Source organism: Dicentrarchus labrax, unplaced genomic scaffold (genome assembly GCF_905237075.1).
Source record: "Dicentrarchus labrax unplaced genomic scaffold, dlabrax2021, whole genome shotgun sequence".
In the NCBI taxonomy this organism is placed as follows: domain Eukaryota; kingdom Metazoa; phylum Chordata; class Actinopteri; family Moronidae; genus Dicentrarchus; species Dicentrarchus labrax.
In genome coordinates this window covers 34,552,622-34,575,619 of record NW_026136719.1, presented here as the reverse complement: position 1 = coordinate 34,575,619, position 22,998 = coordinate 34,552,622, and the positions used below count along the sequence as shown (strand labels likewise).

General features: G+C 38.5%; 4 protein-coding genes across 4 annotated transcripts in view; 3 read left to right on the top strand and 1 right to left on the bottom strand.

Annotated features, from left to right (window-relative positions):
- The first annotated feature begins 1,205 nt into the window (after positions 1–1,205).
- fadd (Fas (tnfrsf6)-associated via death domain) lies at positions 1,206–7,194 on the top strand. The gene is made up of 2 exons (XM_051380087.1): positions 1,206–1,571; positions 6,019–7,194. Exons 1-2 carry the CDS (start codon positions 1,214–1,216, stop codon positions 6,300–6,302), a joined length of 642 nt encoding a protein of 213 aa, XP_051236047.1. The 5' UTR covers positions 1,206–1,213; the 3' UTR covers positions 6,303–7,194.
- LOC127352020 (hatching enzyme 1.2-like) overlaps positions 7,142–22,998 on the bottom strand; it is a 19,022-nt gene continuing 3,165 nt past the window's right edge. The window contains exons 2-10 of the mRNA XM_051380101.1: positions 13,973–14,045; positions 13,609–13,612; positions 13,163–13,240; positions 11,359–11,514; positions 10,489–10,609; positions 9,871–10,049; positions 8,860–8,941; positions 8,381–8,505; positions 7,142–7,295 (exon numbers count right to left, since the gene is read on the bottom strand). Of these exons, the coding sequence (XP_051236061.1) occupies positions 7,294–7,295; positions 8,381–8,505; positions 8,860–8,941; positions 9,871–10,049; positions 10,489–10,609; positions 11,359–11,514; positions 13,163–13,240; positions 13,609–13,612; positions 13,973–14,045 (820 nt within the window). The 3' untranslated portion in view covers positions 7,142–7,293. The remainder of the gene's footprint in view (positions 7,296–8,380; positions 8,506–8,859; positions 8,942–9,870; positions 10,050–10,488; positions 10,610–11,358; positions 11,515–13,162; positions 13,241–13,608; positions 13,613–13,972; positions 14,046–22,998) is intronic.
- LOC127352000 (hatching enzyme 1.2-like) lies at positions 16,134–18,675 on the top strand. The gene is made up of 9 exons (XM_051380077.1): positions 16,134–16,226; positions 16,324–16,411; positions 16,753–16,816; positions 16,966–17,121; positions 17,546–17,666; positions 17,754–17,932; positions 18,144–18,225; positions 18,310–18,434; positions 18,543–18,675. Coding segments are annotated over exons 2-9 (807 nt in total). The 5' UTR covers positions 16,134–16,226; positions 16,324–16,333; the 3' UTR covers positions 18,545–18,675.
- Positions 16,217–22,998, top strand: part of LOC127351996 (hatching enzyme 1.2) — a 23,163-nt gene continuing 16,381 nt past the window's right edge. Inside the window, exon 1 of the mRNA XM_051380068.1 lies at positions 16,217–16,226. The gene's annotated coding sequence lies outside the window, so the exon portion shown is untranslated. The remainder of the gene's footprint in view (positions 16,227–22,998) is intronic.

Below are 22,998 nucleotides of genomic sequence, written 5' to 3'. Positions count from 1 at the left end.
GGTAAATCATGCCACCTGGTGGACACCCCATGTACCCAAAACTGCATGGGATTAGCATAAAGTGGGTATGTCTGCAGGGGAGACTGGTGAGTATCAATGGAACCCATTTTCATTCTGATATCTTGAGGTCAAGGGATCCCTTTGAAAATGGCTATGCCAGTTTTTTCATCACCAAAATTCAGCCAGACTTTGGAGCGTCATTTAGCCCCCTTCTCAACATGCTAGCATGGCATTGTTGGTACCAGTGGATGCATTACGTCGTCTAGTTTATGATATTATGATTCACTCTGGCTTTAAAACAGATCCCGCTCCAGCCTCTAAAAGACAGTGTGACTGGAAGAGGAAAGGATAATGGGGTGGCTCTTGGGGTTGCCAATCAGATTTCAGGGCTGGCCAGTGTCACCCCAGGCCCCTCTTCTGGACACACCCCTGGTTGTCCCAACGTGATTTAATGGAGAAAAATAACCATTTAATTTTTCTGGATACAGGTCCTTTTTGTCCATACTCCTGCAATGACCCTTTAGGTGACCCCAATTCTGGAATTTCAGTCCCAACATTTTTTAACAGTGCCTTCTAGGAAGTGACATCTAATGAATGTGACAACCTACCTATGTGACAACCAAGGTCATTAAAAACTAAAAGGTGTAAAAGACAATTAAGTCAACAGAAATAAAAATAAAAACTTGACTGAAACAATATTATCTACTTACAAAAATAACTCCAATTAAAAAAATGATAATGAATATCTTTAGTAAGTCTAAGATTTTACAACTACAACTAATAATGAAACTAAAACAAAATTCTGACGTCATTAGAATAAGAAAGTTTCTCAAAATATTGACTTCACAAAGATATCATTTTGAGAGACTATGTCAAAATATTGCGAAATTAAGTTTCTCCTTATTTTGCGATACTAAGTCAATATTTATCAATACTATATATAAACTCTCTCATTGTACTGACTTACTGAATCGCCCCTCACAGAGCCGGAAATGGGCTGCCAACTAACTGAAACTAAACTTTTAAAAAACTAATAAAAAAATGTCCGTTCTCCCCCAGTTGCTATTGTTACTATTAATGACATTTTTTAAATAATTAAAAAGTCCTGGATCAGGATCTGATGAGAGAGAGAGAGAGAGAGAGAGAGAGAGAGAGAGAGAGAGAGAGAGAGAGAGAGAGAGCAGATAAACAAACGGAAGTGAAAGTAAAAGTAATGAAGTATTTCCTAGTTCAGACAGATATCTGTCAGCGGGGTGCAGTCTGTATCAGAGACATGAGCTCTTTCGAGTTTAACGCTCTTTTGCTGGAGATTTCGAACCAGCTGTCCTCTGAACAGTTGGAGCAGCTGAAGTTTCTGTGTCGAGACCTGGTCGGGAAGAGAGACCTGGAGAAGACCGACACCGGACGGAGACTGTTCCAGATCCTGACGGAGAGAGGCCGCCTGGCTCCCGACAACACGGACTACCTGTGCCGGCTTCTTACTCAAATTCACCGGGACGACATCGCACACAAATTAAACTGTTTTGAAAGTCAGCCTGGATGTCCCGAAGTCCCGGACAAGGCGGAGACAGGTACGCACCGTGTGGAGCCGCAGGGGCGGTGTTCAGACCGCAGCAGGTGTGACAGTTTAACTGGAGTTGAGTTAACTGGTGATACTGAGGCAGATGTGTGTAGGCGTGGCTTCTTAGGACCCCTTATTGCCGAACCAGGAAATAAAGATTCTGACTACTTCTATGACATTGAGTTGTTGGTGACTTTTAAAACACTGCGATAGAAACTCTGTGCTGGAACAATAATGTTGGTGTCTGCTCCTCACTACGGAACTATTATTCACTGTCATGGAGACATTAACAGCTGCTGATCGCTACCGTTGTTTCAGAGTCTTTCCCGAGTATACATCTAAGACTCCTTTGGATATCATATATAGTAATCATACAATAGCTTTACAATACATCTTAGAAACACTAACTATTTAAAATAATTTAAACACACCAAAATGAAATTGTGTAGGCCTATAAAGGCAACCACACGCTCGCACTGTTGTAAAAGCACATTAACGGAGTAGCTCGAGTTTGGATTAACAGGTGATATTCTCCTGAGTGAGACTGGTTGAGATGATGAGCTCAAAGCTCGTAGTTTCTGATGTGATAAAAAAAAACCTTCACAAAAACGTCTCCACAATGAATATTTATGTATTCCTCAGGAACCAGCAGGTTCTCAAATCTGTAAGAGAATAAAGTGAGGACTATAGGGAATGGTAATGTATGTGACTAAACCCTGCAAATGTCAACAAAACGTCCAAAATCCTCATGTAATCGGTGTTGTGTCATAGTTGTTTTTAATGTGTGTAATTCATCCAGCCTATAAATGAATCAGTCTGAGTTTACGCTCCAAGCAGTGTGGAGAACTGTGTCAGCTGTGGCAGAGTGCACATTCATTCATGCTACACTATCTGTATTTACTGACGATCGGGTTTAATACTAAAATCTAGACGTTTCGCTCACTCATCCCAACAGTCTACAAGATTCAGTCAACATGTTTGCTGGAATGTCACAGCTCTGTGGATTTGAATAAGTTGTGTTCAGCTGGGCATCCAACTTCTGCCCATATTGGCCAAATTAATTACAATATCTAATTTGGTTGAAAGACTTTGCTGACATAAAGAATATAAATAAAAGATAAAAGTTTAGATAAACTTTAATATGAAACGTGATCAATGGTAGACAGACGTTGCATCACAAGTTAATCTGGTCATATAATGCTTTGCCACAACTCTACTTCAACATGGTATTAAACATATACTGACTGTTTCTATATATAATACCACAATTCTATCACATCTTATAATCTCTGTCCCATTTATTCAAAATCCCACAAAGTTGTGAATGTGAATCGGATTTGTATAGTGTAGCCCCTCTACTGATTAAAGTTTTAACTTTATCCAATTTCTGTTCCTATTGCAAAATGAGATTTCACAGTTGTCTAACTTGGAAGAAAGAGTGTGCTGTTGTGTAAATAATATCATTGTGATTGGTGAGATAAAAGTGTAGACGCGACATGATCGATGGTAAAATGTTGTAGGCTATCACCAGTTGATCTGGGCGTATCACGCTTTGCCACAGCTGACTCCACAATGCATTAAACATATACTGCAGACTGTATGTTTCCTTACACACTGTGTGACAGTATAAACTCTTCTCAAATAGACTGGACATCAGATTAATAAGGATTCGTAAAACGACAGCAAAAACATTTTCTGAATTGCTTATTGACATTTGCAGTGTTTGGAACAGGCATCGACACAGTCACCTACTGTGTCATTCTTTTCAAGCGTCAGGAGATCTCCGTCGCAAATAAAATGAATTCAAACTCCAGGTAACTCCGTTAATCTTATTTGAAATCAGAACTGGAGTGTTACAGTGTTACGGATTTCATTCTGGTTGGTTAAAATGATAAAAAGAAGTAAATTCAGTCAGTATTTCTAGTGTACAGATCTGCAGCAATGCTCTGGAATATCACCAGTTAATTCAACCACCAGTTAAACTGTCACACCTGCCGTTTCAAGAAAGTGTGCTGGACAAAATAATAGAAACACCTGTCAGTAGAACACAATTACACCCATGCTGATAGACAGGGATAGCGATTTTAGTGGGTCCAAATATTTCTGATATGCAGGGGCAGATCCAGAGAAATATTCATGGGGTGTCCAGAGGGTGGCATGGAGACTAAGGGCTGCCAGAAATATATGCTGATTTAATCACAAACAATTACAACGATATGATATTTGGACTTAAAAACTTCATACAAAAACCAATACATTGTTTTATTTCTAAATCTTCAGACATTTGTCCAAATACATAATATAGACTTAGTCTAAAATGTTATGTTTCAAATTAATCATTAAATTAATGTGTTAAATTTGACAGCATTTGACACCAAACTAGCTGACAGGTGCACTGTAGAAACTTTCTGTAGATTTTACAGTGAAAAACTGATGACAGTACAAGACCATGAATTCTAAATGGGTAAAAGTTTCTTCAACAGTAAAACACTATATGTAGTTTATTTATATTATAGAATAAATTGCACATAAAACCACAGTCCCTCCACGGGCATTCATATGGCAAAACTATCTATTTTGATGACTTGTATTTATACGGTAAATTATGGATTAAAACTGGACAGTTCTAATATAATTTTACCATAATAATAATATAAATAGAAAAGTAAAAGAAAAAGTTCTACCATATTTATCACAATAAACTTCTGGCAACCACAGCTGCCAATGCACCATAAAAAATATATTTTATTTTTTTCAGAGTGTAAAAAAAAAAATCTCTTTTGTATTTTAGAGGTAGCAGCTGCCGCCCTTGCAGATCCACCTGTGCCAATATGGCTGGCAATATAGTGTGTAATTGAGCTGGAATTAAAATAGACCTTTTCTATGAGGGTTGTGGGTAATTAAAGAATATTTCAGTTAAATATTCTTTAAATAATGTTAAATAATTTACAAGCAGATAGAGTTGACATTGCTGAGAGCTGCTTCTTCTCTCTCACTCTGTGCTGTTTGCAACAGTATTTTAAATAACAGCGCACTCTGCTGGATATGCATTTTTTTCTGCATTGTATACTGGAAAAAAAACTGTTTTCATGTCATAAATGATAACATATACACCAATGCGGACACGACATGTCTGCGATAGGCAGACACAGTTCAATGCAACTTCAATGCCATCTTACTGTTATTGCATAATGACAAAATTAATTTAGTGATGGATTCTAAGCATTTGAAATTAAGCATTTTAGTGTTTTTCTTAATAAATCAGACATTGATGGTGCAGAGCTGTATTGTACCTCATTATATCATCTTTTGTTTTCTACTAAAAATGTTTTGCACTGGTACCTAACTAAAAAAATATTTCAAAGGGGGTACATTATTGAAAAAAAATTTAAGAATCCCTGTTCCAGTCCAGTCCACTCTTCACCTCAGTCTGTGATTACCATTAGCTGTTATAGGCACAAGCTGCAATGCATTGAAAGCAGTCTCTCTGAACTTGCCATGACATGTACTGAAAAATACCATCATATTTAGTAATATGGCTGGTTTTTCTTCAATGTCCTGACAAGGTGCAGTACATTGACAGGTGTCTGTTGTGTAACTGGAACAAAACTGGAAATACATCAAGCAACAGTACTATGTAGCATATTAGTAGACTATGCATATAGTATATGGAAGTAAATTGTCTGTCCCATATTTATTTTTGCATTAGCATCTCACCACAGACTAGTCAGTAGACAAACAATCTATGACTGACATCTGGCAGCTTTCAACAGGACAAAATGTTACTTGTGGGCAGTTAAGTTAGGCTTATATTCCATACCTAGCTTATTAATTTTGGTGTTTGCAGTTTATATGAATAACAGTATCTGATCTACATATGTCAAACATATAACAACACCCGAATGTCTGAGAGAAGTGCCGGCAATATCATGGTTAACAGGAGGCCCCGTGAGGACCTTCACAGTTTGAAAACCTCTGCTGTTCTGCAATTTCTTGTTGCTTATAAGCCAATATCTGCAACAAACAGGCCAATATCATCTAGCTAAATTTTCAAATATAATAAACTGTTGACTAAAACTAATATTTGAGCTATCTTGATATCTATCTGATTTAAGAGAGACTTGCCAGCCAATCAAAAAGGAGTATTGTCTGTGGCCAGGGTATAAGACACAAAATACAAATACAAAAGGGATATCAGCTGTTATATTAACACTTAATGAACCTCTGACATTATTGTATTGGACTGTGAGTCACTGTAAGTGAAATGTAAATTCACTAAATTAGTTATGGCCTGTTCTCAATTGTTCCAGTTAGCTGCCAAATCTCACTGTTGGCCTGTTGGAAGATGTTTGTGTGTTTTATTTTTTCCATAAAGATGCTTTGTTTTAATGTTAATTGTTTCCTACAATTAAGAAAAAAAATCTTTTTTTAACCCTCAACCTTGTATCCTCCTTCAGACAAACTGGATATTGCCACCAATGTGATCTCAGAGAACCTGGGAAAGAATTGGCGTAAACTGGGCCGCAAACTGGGTTTGAGCGAAGTTAAGCTGGAGTCCATCTCCAAGAGACATCCCACAGAACTAGATGAGACGGTGATCGAGCTGCTGAAAGAGTGGAGGAAGAGTCAAAGAGCAGAGGCCCGAACAGAGGAGCTGATAAAAGCCCTGAGAGCCTGCCAGTTCAACCTGACTGCTGATAAAGTGGAGAAAAGGCTTGCAGAAAATCAGATCAGAGAGTGAGATTAACTTTGGGGAATGGAAACAAAAGCTGTGATTTAAAGAAATCCATTTTCAAGAAAGTTATATGGACATCTATATGAAATTATGCAAAATCATCTTTTTTGATGTGAATAAATCGACTTCCTGATTGAAACGTACACCAGAGAAAGTGTGTTCAAAGGACAGATAGGATATTTCATTTTTCTATCTGAAGATGAAAACAAAGAAATTAACTTGATGACATTCTCATTTACCAAATAATGATAATGCAACTGAAATTGAGACTTCCACAGGTGGTGGTGGACATATCAGAAGCTATTTCTGCCTATTACAGGAAATCATTTTTACACATTATATTAAAATGTAAATTGTATCTATATGTGGCATCTTAATTCCAACTCATTTATTGTAATCAGTGCCATTTTTGGACGAAAAAATAGTTTTTCAGTTTTCTGACATTGTAAAAAGCAGGTAGAGGTCAAACTATGAACTGTTTTTTTGACATTTTCGAGGGAAAAGATGATACAGGGACACTTGATACTGACTCCAATATAATGGCTGTACGTCTGTGTTCAATGCCACCTCTTAAAAGTCCTGTGATTTTCATTAGCATCCAGCCACTAGATACATGAATGTAGCCTTATTCACCCTCTGGCAGAGAGTTAAATGAGAAGATCAAAACAACTTTGGCATCTGTTTGTTAAATATAAGGATACGCTGACAGTGGATTGTTGTTGCTACTAATTGTAGGCATTATGTTTGCTCAGAAGCCATCAAACTGTTTACACTAATGATTGTTTTTTTTAATGAAATGATGAGAAAGTAAAACAAGATCAAGTGTCTCATGAATGTCTCCAGAATTGATGTTCTTGCTATTTCATTAAACAGCCAATCAGCTTTTAATACTTTTAAAGTTTGCAGGTTTATTTTTACAGCACGAAAACCCAAACTGCCATCTGCCCGAAACCCTCATCTCCTTCATCAGGGCAGCAGGTAAAAGGTCACATGCAGTTTCTGCAAAGAAAATGTCATTAGGGGAGCATTTTTGGAGGGTCAGTGCAGAAGTGGGATTGATAGATGCTAGCCACTGTTTCCACTGATGTTGACTTTAACAGGTTCACATTTTATGAAGTCTAAAACAATACTAATTTGTCCCCCCCATGTCCATTGTGAGTGTGAAGACTTTGCTTCTTTATGTGTTTCCAATTTAAGTGTTCATAGTGGACAAATCTGCATTTGAATGCAGAATCTCTTGCCTATAGATTCACACTCGGAAGAATTCTGGTTTCAGTTTGTAGTCAGAGTAATATTGGCCAATCACATTTGAGCAGGTTTTGGTTCCATTCAGGTAAATGGTCTGTGTGGAGAGCAAAAGAGGTGGAACATATTGGCTGAAATGCAAACTTGGAAGCCACTAGCAATCATCTGACAATGATTTAGCTGTTAACTGATTTTTGTATCTGCATTTATAAGCATATGTCGAGGCAGACGACCACCCACCTAGAGCCAAAGGGTCTGTCCGAGGTTTCTGCCTCTTAACAGGCAGTTTTTCCTTGCCCCCGTCGCCAAGTGCTTGCTCATGGTGGTACTGTTGGGTCTCTGTAAATAATGTTATAAGGAGTTCGGTCTATACCTGCTCTATTTGAAAAGTGTCCTGAGATAACTTCTGTTATGAATTGGCGCTATACAAATAAAATTGAATTGAATTGAATTGAATATATCTATTTGTATAGATTAGCTGAAATGTCATTCTTAATTTGTTCATCAAACTGTAGAGGAAGTCTTGTTCCCAGAAGCAAAATCATCATCAGATAATAGCCAGTGAATCCCTACTTGATCTGTTTATCTCATTTTTGCATAAAACGAGGACTTTGAATTTTGTTCCCCATCACTTACATTGGAAGCACTTCAGGAAGGAATCTCATCATGGCCAGTATGGATATGAGGAATGAATGTATGAAAAAAAGTTACACTGTACTGTATACTGTATTGGTCCACTTTGCATTTTTTTTGGACACAGTTTTGAGGGCAGTGAAATGCGTATGTGTCTCTATATGTAATGTTTTGTCTCCCACCCAGCTAAGCTGCAGAATACTTACAGCAATTGTACAGCCTGTTCAGCCTGTCAATGTCATTCTGGCTCATCTGGGTGGCCTGGCCAAAAGACACATTGCTGTTGGGAATGGGCATCATAGTGGGACGGTTGTTCTTGGAGAAGGCATACCTGTAGAATCACAGATGGCACAATGCAAAGCTGGTTGAGCTTCACTTTGATTGGAGCAATTCTAGCTCTTTAATGTTAAAAGCAGATTCACGTTGGTTATGCTACTTTCACAGAGTCCGAGATAAACAAACTCTTGTCCTGGCTAGTACAGACAATGGGACTCCCAAAGTCAACCAGAATGCAAGCTCTAACTTAACTGAGCATCCAATTTGCCTGCTATGTGTAGCAATAGCTCATATGCAGTAGGAGCATACACTGCTTACATGATAGTAGTCAGAAACGTATAAGGCACTGAGAGCTGAATTATCAATGTAAATGTATTAAAGTAAATGACACAAATAAGGTTATCCATACTTCTCATATTGCATCACAGAGTTGTAGTCATAAGGAGTTCCCTGGTTCAGAGTTTTAATCTTGTCAAAGTTGTACGCCATGCCTGCAGAGGTGAGAGAAAATATAAATGTCACAGACATTTACGCTTTTATAGTAAGTTCAGAAGAGTTGAATTGTATGTTTAACCAAATATAATGTGAGTGCACACAACAGTAGCCCTACTGCAGTGCCATCACAGCAGTTATTTTGTAGTGAGCATGTGCATCTCTTAATATCTCCGTACACATTATATTGTTAACAAGCAGATCTTAAGTTCTCCAGTATGGCGACCTTGCAGACACTTTGCGGTGATATACGGCTGCAACTACAATAAGTTGAATTTAAAGAGTAACTAAAATCCATGTTTCTTCTACAGTACATGGTGGTCAGTGTGCCCCCAGTTTGGAGAAGCAGACAGGAGTACCAGCACTTTACCCTGTCATCAGACAGCACTTTCTGACCCACTTTGACTTTGGTGTTTTAACATGTTAGTTGCTGCGGACTGACAACTCAACTGTTGTTAGAATGTGGTGGTCAAAGGTCACTGTGACCTGACAAAATTCAGTTTGTGTCACTGTTGGTCAGACACTACTGTGACCACACTGTGACCTCAAAATACGTTTTTAGCCATCCTTTTAGAATGAAATGGATGATTCCAAATTTCATATGCATGTAGACTGGGACGACAATGAGTAAATAATAAGCACAGTACGGGCTTTCAGCTTTCCCTCTCATCCATTCTGCTTATGCCTTCCTGCCTTATTGTGTAAGTGACTGAATTTCACCTCCTAGAGAGGCTTCACATCTTAAAATACCAGGAAAAAACAAAAGCACCACATTTGGTGTAGCTATACTCTGTAACAATGCATAGTAATCAAGTACATGTGTACCTGTTTACCTAATAAATCTATGATAATCCTTCATTAATCAGTTCAAACATGTTCTTAAGACTAAAAAGTACAAGAAATGTAATAGATGGGGAAACAGTCTAACCATCAATGATGTTTTCCCAGTACACCTTGATGTGGTTGTCCCTGTCGGAGCGAGTCTGTTCATGGTTAAAGCCAAGGGCGTGGAGCAGCTCGTGCTGGACGGTGCCGTGGTACAGACAGCCCTGACGGCTCAGAGAGACAGTCTGACCACCACCCTGACGGCCCACGTAGGAATAGCAGCTGTTGACATATAAACATAGAGCAGTCTGTCAGCAGCAGAAATCATACAAAATATTCGCCATGTGAAGTTGTGAAGGGCAATGTTGTTCTTTGATCCTTGTAGAACAGTGATGTAACAAATATGCATTGGGTTGTAAGTTCCATTCTGTCAGATCTTTTCTATCCAAACATGAATATTCTATATTTTTTCATTAGTATACTAGTCATTGTTATTAAGTGAATAAGTGAATGAAAGAGAGGACTGAGGTACTTTAAAGCTGCAATAGGCAACTAAAAATATCTTGGTAAAGACAGTGAGACAGAGATTTGATCCATGTACGATTGAGACACAATACTGATTGAAAGTTTAAATTGTTGAAGTTAGAACTAGTCAGTCAAGTAGTCAGTGTTTATGTTCAAACTCTGCTGTTGAGTTATGAATATACAGCCAGAATCTTACCCGTTCCTGGACTCGATGCTCAGCCACTCATGGTCACCGTTCTGGTAGGGTCTGAAACGGATGCAGGAAACTGAGGAGAAAGACTCCAGTCCACGAGTGATGATGGAAACTTCACGGGAGGCTGGCAGGACAAATATGGCAGGTTAGGTTTATCTGCAGCAATGTAGCTTTTTCACATTCTTCAAAAAGTAAATGAATAAATAAAAGTTAATTTTTTTGTTCAACCAGAATAATGGGATCTACATTTCTACTGAGTCCCTGTAACATCCAACATCAGAGCTCTCAGTTTACATTTACAACATTGCTATCTAGAGTTTTTAGAATCAATACAGTATCACAAAAGAAAATATTGCAATAACCAAGTAAATCAATATTTCCTTACACCTCTGGTGTGTATGCATTATTGAAATATTAGTACTGTTACGTTGATGTGTAAGTAGTATTTTACTGACATAGTTGGCTGTGATAGAGGTGATGGTGTGATGATTTTAACCAAGATGATACAACATCATTTATAAATTCATTATATGATTTGTATGTAAAATCTTAAGTGAAGTAACTAATTATAGCTTAAAACCCCTGTATATCAATAATTATACATATGTATAAAAAGAGTCTTAGAAGATTTATTTTGCTCTCGTACAATTTAATGCATTAGATTAGATTTAAAAGGGTAACTGTTTTCTATTAGATACATATGGTGTTTTTAATGTATTAATCTACAAAGAGACATGTAGGCTATTTGTATAAAATAATTAAAGGCAAATCCATGTAAATTAGCTGTGACTATAAATGCTATTATGTGTGGTCTGTCCATCAAGTAAATCTGTCCCTATAAAACTGAATCTAAATAAAACAACCAGTGCTTACAGTAGTGATTGGCAATGTAGTAGGGGATGTACACTTTTCCATCAGACCACTTTTGCCACAAGCAGCCTCTGGAGGTGCAGGGATCAGCATTTCTGCTGGCCTCAGGCTTGATGGCAATGTCGCCTCCAATCAGGTCAGGCTCGTCAAAGTCAGCAGCTGCAAGACCAACACAGGTGTGGGGCTCGCAATACATTGTTTGAAATACATTGTTTTACTGTTGTTGCATTATGGTTTGTTCAGATTTTTCAGACCACCATATGGCTTTGGTTTCCAGATCAATAGTAACTCTGATCATGTGTGGAACAGAAGCTGTTGAAACCTTTTTCTTCTTATCACAATGGAAAAGCCAGAAGATCAATGGACAATAAAATTATATTCAATTTCTGCCATCAGATCCTCCCAAATGTTACACACTGTACTTTTAATATAAGGGTAAAACATTTCAATTCAATTAAATTCAGTTCAATTCAATTCAGTTTTATATTATTATAGCACTAATTCATAACAGAGGTTATCTCAGGACACTTTTCAAATAGAGCAGGTCTAGACCGAACTCTTTATAACATTATTTACAGAGACCCAACAGTACCACCATGAGCAAGCACTTGGTGACAAGGGCAAAGAAAAACTGCCTGTTAAAAGGCAGAAACCTCGGACAGACCCTTCGGCTCTAGGTGGGTGGTCGTCTGTCTCGACCAAATGAATATCATTAGAATGACTAATATATTGTAGATATAAATTATTTACAAACATGTATGATGTAATAGTGTACCAAGATAAACATATGTTGTTTTGAAATTATGTTTACTTTGTTTTTAAATTAGGGCACTACCAAACATTGTTTGGTAATTTAGGAAAACATGTTCACTTAAGTTGGGCCAATGCTAAATGGCTATTCCAGTGAAGAATAGCATTAGTGCATTCACATAAAAAAGGGGGACCTCACACATACGTCAACACAAAACCACAGAGATATGGCCTACAGTCAACTAAATAGATAGAGAAAGACTTATTAATAATTTAAGAACGGACTTAAAAGAGCTAGCTTGCTAAGCTAATAAATTACACCCCTTACAATTTGATCAAATTTTCAAATAAAGCTTTATTCAAATGTAGATTTTGAGTATGTTTACTGTACAAGCAGTGGTATAATAAGTAATTCAGTCTAATCAAGCAGCAATTAAACTGTGTCATATCAAAAATGTCATGATGAAGAAAGTATACACCTTGAGGGATTTACAAAATGTACCATATGGGTTTTATTTAATTGGTGACAAGAACACGATTATTATTACATTATTGTATTTATTAGTCATTATTTTGGCACATTAGTACCACTAATGACTAGAAATATTTAAAGGTAGAAATTAATAAATTGTTTTATTTCCAAATCTTCATTTTTTCAAATACATGTTTATTTTTTATTAAACTTAAGCCAATCACTGAGTCTAAAATGTAGCCATAACTAATCATTACTTCAATTTCTGTCTTTTTACCCCATTATTTTTCAAATTAAATCTAAATCAATGTGTTAAATTTGACAGCAAACTGGTGTGGCAGCTAGGGTGGCCAGGCATTCATGCCACCGCTCTAGATTCACCCCTGATACTGCACTGCCATTACTGCTGTATGCGGAACATTCAGCTAGAGGTGTAGCTATGGGTGTATAAGGTTAGTATTGGTATTGTAACCCATGCTTGGAAAACAATATGCTGCACTCAGTGACAGCATGTTTTAGTTAATTCATCCCACAATACGGTCACTACAACATGGTGAAGGTCTGGTTAAAAATAGCTCTACTCACTGCGGTCTCTGTTGGCTCTCTCCAGCAGTTCACTGACAGAAAGCTCCCTGGATGTGTCCTCCTCAATGGTAGCAATCTCTGTACAACACATTGTATATATATTGTGTATATATATGCCATATATACTGTATGAACTGCACATCATCATCATTTTGAACATGTCATTAAATATGCAATAGCACAAAAAGGAAATTCTTTCTGTATCTAATTTTTGTTTGGCTTTTATTGCCTTTAATGGATAGTGACAGCTGTAGGGTAAAAGGAAGGGGGAGATAGAGGGTAACACGGACAGCAAAGACCCAAAAGACAGAGTCTAATCCGTGGACTGGCGAGCTCTACCAGGTGAGCTACTAGGACACCCCACAAAAAGGAAATTCTAAATCAAAATAATTTAACTAATTTACTCCTCAGTTTTGGTTTAAATCTGGATAAAGAGGTGTTCTTACCTTCCTGTGCTCGCCCACAGTGATATGAAAAAGGAAGCAAAGAATACAAATCAGCTTACTGAAACCTCCAGAAACCTGAAATTTTGTCTAATGAAACAAAGTTGTTTCTTGCTATGAATGCTTGGATGTAAAATTATAATTTCATATATTATTCTAACTCAACTCATTGTTATAAAATATAACATAAATTTCATGATGTCACTTTTTATGTGGTGTTGTGACCAATCAAATGCCTGAAGCCACCTCAGAGGCGTCTCTTTTTCTATAATAATTTTTATGATATTCAGTTTCGGATCGGCCAGTGTTACCCACATGACGACATTCATGTTGTTAATGAGATGAGGTGGTTTTTGGAATTTTGTACCTCAGCCCAGGAAGAGGACCCAAGCAGCAGGATCACAACCGACCAAGAGAAAACCAACATGGCTGCACCAGATCTGCATTAACCAGAGAGAAAGAGAATGAAGACGATGAGGATGAAAGGATGTGACAGTATAAAAATACTGAAAAATTGAGAAAAAACTAAAAATACCAAGTATGAATAGAAACCTATTTCATCACAAACATATAATCCATCCAGGTTATATGTACCATGTCAGACTGAAGTTTGATATGTCAGTATTATCACTATGAATGCTGAAGTGTAGTGGTAAAAGACCACAGGGTTCTTACCTGAGTGTAAGAAGTGTCTGGCTGTTACTCAGTTAGAGTTTTTATACTGTCCAGATTCTCCAATAAACACATGATGTATCAAAATGTGCAAACACAACAGCACACCCTTATCAGTGTAAATGGAAACTTCTGAGTGGTTGCAACATGTGTGAAACACTGCATCTGTCATAGGCGTGTGCAAGTGTGTTGGTGGGTGTGTGTGATTCAGAGTACAGTACTGCCTTTCTATGTGCTGTAAAAATAAATCTCTTATAAAATAAAATAGAGCCTACATTACACATTGTGTTTTTAGAAAAGTTAATTACTGCTGCTGCTGCTGCTTCTAAAAGTCCACTCTTCTGGTTGCAGGCTTTGAGCCATATGGGCACTTCACAAGGGCTGTGTAGGAGCGTGTGTGTATGTTGATGCAGCTGCACATGTGTAATGCTGATTTACAGAATTTATTCGTTTTTCCACTAATAGTCACACAAAAGCGTATTAGAGAAAAGTACACATCAGGGTGCACACAGTGTCAGAGATCTATGTAGAAAACCACATTTGTCTACATTAAAGAACAACATATCACAAACATGCTGTCAGCTTGCTGAATCAAACACTGCTCCTTTTATGTGGAGGTCTTGTGTGGCCTCCTGAGGCAACCACCTTCCAACCACTCATTTGCTAAAAGCAGTACTTACTATTGAGCTCCTGGTCCTAAATGTTACACACTGGACCTTTTAGGGGGTCCTTAGGGAACACAAAATTAATTTTTAGCATTATTATTATTTTCTGTGAATATTGATTTAGTTTTCTGATATTTTTAGGAACATTCAATACAATCCCTTTAACTGTGTACTTTTCTAATGCAGGATGAGTGAGAGTAAAGGTTATGTGAATATAGTTTGTGTTCAGGTTTTCACTGTGCCCTTATCCAGTCAGATTTGTTTTAAATTTCTAGTTTAAATAATAATTTAAAATTTAAAAATAACATTTTAATTTCGTTTTCTTCACGTAAATGAATGACATATTGAGATAAAGGCTGACAATATATTCTTTTCAAAAAAATATCTTACATCCCTTAAAATCAGAAAGGCTTCGCAACCCCCCGTGAAGCTTTGGCGAGCCCTAGTGGGGCCCCCAGGTTTGGAACAAGGACTCTAGGCTGCCCTTCCAGTGGACAAAATGTGGTAAAGTGTCCTAACTCTCACGCTGTTTCACCAGAAATGCATCATGATTCTCTGCATGCTGGTGCCGGTTTTATTTTTTGCCCCTGCCCCACAAAAAGCCTGCCACTGGCAATACAGCCAGAAGAACAGCTGCCGTTGCGGTAACATTGTGGAAAGGAACAGTATCATACAGCTAAATTTAGCTGAGTCATTAGATATAATTTAAAAGTTACAGTTCATAATAAATGTACATTCCATTTATCCAAAACAGAACTGCTATCACAGAATAGCTGTATATATATTGTGATTTAATAACGGCCTGGCGGCCTTGAACATACTGCTGCTTACCATGTAAAGGATATTGAGACATATGTATATATCAATCAATCAATCAACCAGACTATTTGTATAGCACTTTTCATACAAGATAGATGTAACGCAAAGCACTTCACACGTTAAAAATATTCCTATTATACTATTACACTACAATATATATAACATATAACATATAATAATAATAATAATAATATATATATATGGGAAGACTCTGACAAGGCATGGTAACTCTCAAATGAGTCAGTGGATAACTTACACATGTATACTTCTCACACATATACTATAGATATGGATATCAAATCCATGTGTCTGAACCATGTGTGACTGATAAGCCTGTGAGTTTAGCTCATTCTACAGGTTTCTTAGAGTCCAGATAATCCATTTTTGGGCTTACAGATGCAGTCAAGCATATATAAAAACCTGCAGTGAAACCTCAGCTTCACAAGTCCACACAGAGGATCCAAGGTGAGTTCAAATATCTGTAATGGAAAAGTATCTCTATCTTTGCTTCAAAGACTGTCTTTCCTCTGAGTGGAAGCTGATTCCTGTCTGGGTCCTGCAGGTCTGCTGGGATGGCTCGTACGTCTGTTTTCAGGTTCTCAGCTCTGGCTCTGCTGCTTCTGTCTGCCTGCTGTTGGGCCGACAGTGAGGTAGGATCAGATTGCTGGGTTTTAGCGCTATATCTACCATTTCTCACAGATATTTGACCATTTAGAGCACTTTATCTGCAAATCTTTAGATTCTGTGATTCTCACAGTGTAATCACATAATGTCTTTGTACTTCTAACAGCCTTAATGTGAACATGCCACTTTAAGACACAGAATTTGGTCATTTGTTTGCAATAATGTTTTGTCATGTGTTTGTTTTTCTCCCACAATCCCACTCTGAACCTGCAGACAGGTATGTAATTTATTGTATTGTACAGACATGCACAGCATTGTGACTGGTGTTGGCTGCAAAGTGAAACTGTGTTGTTGATGATGTCACTGAACAGAGGAGGACTCAGCTGAGCTTTCTGTCTCTGAACTTCTGGAGAGAGCCAACAGTAATCTGAGTGAGTGAGAGCTGCTGCAGTCGCCATGTTCCTCATGGCCACTCTTGATGTTTCTTCTTCTGTTAGTAGCACTTTAACAGGTTTTTAAGTTGCTGTGTGTGTGTGTGTGTGTGTGTGTGTGTGTGTGTGTGTGTGTGTGTATGTTTCAGTCCGTTCCGACAATGATCCCATTCTGATTGACGGAGACGTCGCCATCGACAGCGAGGCAGAGAGAAATGCCGATCCCTGCACCAGCCGAGGCTGCATGTGGGGCAAGTGGACTGATGGGAAGGTCTACATTCCTTATTACATCGCCAGTCACTTCTGTAAGTATCAGTCAGTCTTTATACAGCATGGTGCAACCACTTGTAGAAACTTTGGCAAAAGATCTTTAAGTGACATTGATCAACAGCAGTCAGCAAAAGGTGAAACCAACCCATTAATGATTACTGAACCAATATATGATATACCGTTGAGTCACTCATCCTATTTGCATTTGAAGGTGCTTACACTCATTGGGAATTTATTTATTTCGCAGCAGTATAACACATTACATCAGAAAGTCCTCTATGCTAAACTGAACTCATGAACATTCAAAAAGAATATTATTGTGAATACATAATTGTCTGAATAAAATACAACCCTCACCTTTTCGAATGCAAAAGACCAGGAACCTGTCCTGTATATTAAGGATGGTGTGGTCCTCTGTTTTTCTTGTGAGATGGTTAAAAGTTAAATGTTCCCTGCCAGCCTCCCGTGAGAAGGCCATCATCACCCGTGGTCTGGAGTCCTTCTCTTCCTTCTCCTGCATCCGCTTCAGGCCCAGCAAAAGTAGTGACCGCGACTGGCTGAGCATCGAGTCCCAGAATGGGTAGGAAAACCGATGTCAATGAACAGTTTGACTTGAAAGCTTTTTTCAGACTTCCGTGTTACTCAACTCATATCTGATCTCGTCCAGCTGCTACTCCTTTGTTGGCCGTCGTGGCGGTAAGCAGGTGGTGTCTCTGGCCCGTAGGGGATGCCTTTACCACGGAACCGTCCAGCATGAGCTGCTCCATGCTCTGGGATTCAACCATGAACAGACACGCTCTGACAGAGACAACCACATCAGAGTCATGCTGCAAAATGTTCAGTCTGGTAAAGGAGATGTTTATAATTCAGAATGGAATATTAGAGCATTTCAATTTTAAGGTTAGAGTTTTGTACTGAATGTTGGCACTGCACATACATTCTTAGGTTTGGAATTCGGATGACTTTACAAATTTGACTGACAACACTGATTCTCCAGCAGTCAAAGTGAATGAAAACCAAACAAATGTTAATTTGATTTATGTTGGGGTTCTTTTAGGAATGGAGCACAACTTCAGGAAGATTGCCACCCTCAACCAGGGCACTCCCTATGATTACAACTCTGTCATGCAGTACCACAAGTGAGAACAATTGTGTGCCAGTGTGTGAGTTGTATGTGCAAGATGTGCTGTGGTTCAGTCTAACTGCTCTGTGTCCTGTTGTAGGTTTGCCTTCTCCAAGAACAACCAGCCCACCATGGTCCCCATCCCTAACTCCAACGTGTCCTTTGGCAACGCTAAGGAGATGAGCCGTAATGACAAGGCCAGGCTCAACACACTCTACAAGTGCTGTGAGTGTCCACATGAGCAAATTATCTATATATAAATATATACACTGCTTGTCTACTGTTTGTATTCAACACAGTTTTGCCCTAATTCACACCTGTTCACTACTACAGAGAAGCCTGTTCGGATGTGCTGAAAGACAGATCAGAAGGAAGTCTCCTCGTGCTCACTGAACAACAGAAGCTGCAGATCTGAAGTCATCAGCACAACAGTCAATGATCATTCAATAAAGTTACTTTGACTTGAGTCAAGCACAGATTTTTTTTATTCTCTCATGAACTTCTTGAACCACTTTGAGTACACCATACATGACTGAGTGGTGTTTAAGTACAGTTGTGTTGGTTAAGAGTGATGCTTCTCTTCAAACACTGTCAACATGAATACAAATGTTGATATTTCTAGAGAATCTGGTAGTTCATATGTCTCACTGAACAAACCCAGGTGAATGTTGTGTGGCGTTATATCTTGTTTGATAGTAACATACAGGTCTATGTCACAAATCTTACACGATTGGCTGATCGAGACTGACAGTGATCATTTTACATAATCGTAATATTTCACAATAAAGTCTACCTGAGTACATGGTTCGAATATCAAGAAAACATGAGTAGGTGGAAACCTGGTATATAGCTATATGGCTCTGTATTAAATGTTTATCCGCAATTTTCTGTCGTGGTCCCAGTAATATTTGTTCTTAAGGTGTAAGTTGTAGATTACATCACATGGTTAAACTATGTTTGAGTCAAAAGATCTTTAAATTGGAGTTGCAAGAACACAACTTTCCTCTTATTTCTGGAACGTCGCAACAAATTGTACTACATTTTTAGGAGCAGTTGTTAATCCTGGAACTTCGCAGCAACCAACAAGAGCCTATTTCTTTACCATTTTAGCCCACTAATGGAGGTTCTCCAGAGATTACCTTGTGTGTTGATTTGAGACTGCAGCCCTTGCAATTGGTGTCACATCTCTCAACCTCTACTGCTTTATGTTTGTACTGCTGTCTTGGTTAGTTAGATATGCTAACCAGATGATCTGAATGAACCAGTCCCTCCAGGAATTTTTGATGTCCAATTACCACAAATCATCATCTTAAAATTTTGAGCCATATCTCACCAAACTATTAGCAATTCTATTCTTACTAGAACGAGTTGCCTTAAAATTTTTTTATTGCAACTATTTTTTGAAGTTTTTCTTTTCTCCTCCAAATTCATTGAAAAAAATATGCCATGCAATGTGCAAATTTTTAGAAAAGCTGCCATGACATCAGGCATTTTCAGGCCACAACAATCCACAGAAATATGGAGGACTAAAAGTGCCACAATTAAATAAATAAATACACCATTAAATAATTACTAAAATGTGTCATTAATGAATTAAAATTGGAATTAAATATATAAATGTGTTATTAAATGTGTCATTAATTCATTCAAATACCGATTCATTTTATGTAAAAAACATATGTAATTAAAGCTGCAAGCAGCGTTGAGCGGGACCTCGCACTCCACGCAACTCGGGGCATGCTGCGGCCGCGTCGCGTGCCGTCGTTACACGTGCGGACCAAAACATGAAATTTCACGTAAATCAGCTCAAAATTGCCACGCAGCGCTTAATTCCTGTTGCCGGTAGGTGGTGCTATCACTATGTCTTAATATTGTCATGTAGACAAGTTCAGGGCGGGACTGTTGTAACACACGTGAAATTTCATTGAAATTGGACCACGTACGCTGAAGTTATGAGGATGTGTTCAGGGCGAGACTGTTAAAGAATATATGAAGTTTACTGGAGATTGGACATTGCACACTGAAGTTATGAGTGCTGTTTTATAGCGAATCCGCTGAATTTGACAAGTCGTCACTGGCACGGTCATTTCACATAGCTCAGCTCAAAATCGCCACGCAGCGCTTACTTCCTATTGCCAGTAGGTGGCTCTATCACTATGTCTGAATATTGTCATGTACACGTGTTCAGGGGGGGACTGTTATCAAGCATTTGAAGTGTGGAGCCGATTGGACAATGTACACTCAAGTTATAGCGAATTCATGTTTTGTGGCGGTCCATCAAAATTTCCCGCTACCCCACAGACACGCCCCCTCACCACAGTCAACACATATCATCAACAATGTGTTTTGTATTTTATAAGTAAATTTCAGCTGGATCTGATCATCCTGCAAGGAGTACAACATGAAAGTATAAAACGTGATACTTCCTGTTACCAGTATGTGGCGCTATCACTATGTCTGAATATTGTCATGTAGACGTGTTCAGGGTGAGACTGTTATCAAACACGTGAAGTTTCATTGAGATTGGATCATGTACGCTGAAGTTATGAGGACGTGTTCAGGGTGGGAATGTACACTAAATATATGAGTACTATCTGTTTGATGGCCAATCGGTGGAATTCGACACGTCGTCACTAGCACACGGTTAAACATACAGTCACAAATAGCACAACTTTTGATAACCAATGTATGTAGATTGGAGTGATCGAATTTGAAGTCAATCTGATAAAATCTGTAGGAGGAGTTAGTTAAAACAGAAGCCCTTAAATGCAGGAAATAGCATCACAGTTTGACATTCGATTCAACCTGGCCAACTTTGAGGGAAAGCCACGGACACGCCCTTTAACGTACAGTCACAAATAGCACAACTTTTAATCAGCACCATTTTTGACTGTACTGACCAATTTTGAAGCAGATCTGATAAATTCTCTAGGAGGAGTTTGTTCAAATACAACGCAAAAACATGCTGAAAATCATTGCAAAATGCCGGAAATGGCATCACAGTTTGACATTAGATTCAACCTGGCCAACTTTGAGGGCACGCCACGGACACGCCCTTTAATGTACATGCACAAATAGCACAACTTTCAATCAGCACAATTTTTTGACTGTACTGACCAATTTTGAAGCAGATCCGATAAATTCCCTAGGAGGAGTTCGTTCAAATACAACGGCAAAAAATCACATAAAATGAGCAAAAAAATCTAAATGGCTGACTTTGATGCCACGCCACGGACACACCCTTTAACGTAAATGCACAAATAGCACAACTTTTAATCAGCACCATTTTTTGACTGTACTGACCAATTTTGAAGTAGATCCGATAAATTCCCTAGGAGGAGTTCGTTCAAATACAACGCGAAAAGTTCACCGAAATTGGAACTTTAAATCAAAATGGCCGACTTCCTGTGGGATTTGGGGTATGGGTCCAAGAGGCTTCTTTGTACGTCCCGGCATGTTACACGTGCCTACCAAGTTTCGTACATATCGGTGAAATGTGGCGCCAGGGCTGCCTTTTTTTTATCCTGTAGGGGGCGCTACAAACACAACAAACACGATTTTTGGTATGTGAGCTTCAGGCACCACTCTACACGTGCCCTGTGAATTTCATATTCATAACTATTACGGTCTCCACACAGTGATTTACTATGCCACCAGAGCGCCACCTAGTGGCAGATTGTTGACACATTTTTTACCGAGCCTCAGAAAGCCATGGGCAAGCATCATACCAAGTTTCATTTCAATCACAAGTGTCATTATGGAGATATAAACTTCTTCATTTTAAAGAGCGCCACCTAGAAGCGATGACCTAAAATTGTGCACGATGCCTAAGGAAGACATGTGGAACTATGGACCCAAGTTTGGTGCCAATCGGACATAGCAATGTGGAGAAATGGTCCACTTCCTTTTTTGACGAAAAATCTACAGGAAGTTGGAATTTTATAGCGTTCTTATTTTTTTAAATTAAAAAAATTTTCTTTTAATTTCTTTTTGCCAGGGCGGTCCCCAGGTGCTAGGTGAAAAATTTCATGCGAATCGGAAAAAGCGTGTAGGAGGACCATGAAAAAGTAGTTTAAGGACATTTCGCGCTCTATCGAAAAGAAATTATAGGCTGAAGTGGGTATAGGCGGTTGCTGGCTCGGTCCCTAATAATAGGTAAGAAGAAGAAGAAGAAATCAAGCAAAAACAATAGGGACCTTGCCGGTCGCTGGCTCGGTCCCTAATTAATTAATGACACATTCAAGTAATTATTTAATGGTGTATTCATTTATTTAATTGTGGCACTTTTAGTCCTCCATACAGAAAAGCTAGCGAAATCTAAAAACTAAAATAAAGGAATTTCAAAACAAAGCCCAACAATATTCAGGAGAAAGTTATTTGTTGTGGTGCTGCCCAACATCTGAAACTTTTTTTAGTAAGTGTAAATGGTAAATGGACCTGTACTTGTATAGTACCTTTCTAGTCTTCCTACCACTCAAAGCGCTTTTACACTACATGCCAAATTCGCCCTTTCACACACATTCACACAGTGATGGTAAAGCCCATCAAACAGAAACTAATACATACATACACATTCACACACTGATGCATAGCATCTGGGGCAATTAGGGGTTCAGTATCTTGCTCAGGGATACTCTGACATGTGGCAGGAGGAGCCGGGGATTGAACCAACAACCTTCCAATTAGTGGATGACCCGCTCTGCCTCTGAGCCACAGTCGCCCCAGAGTACAGGTTCAACAGTTCTGGCACAGCAGCAGAAACTGTGACTTGCCACATAGGCCTACATAA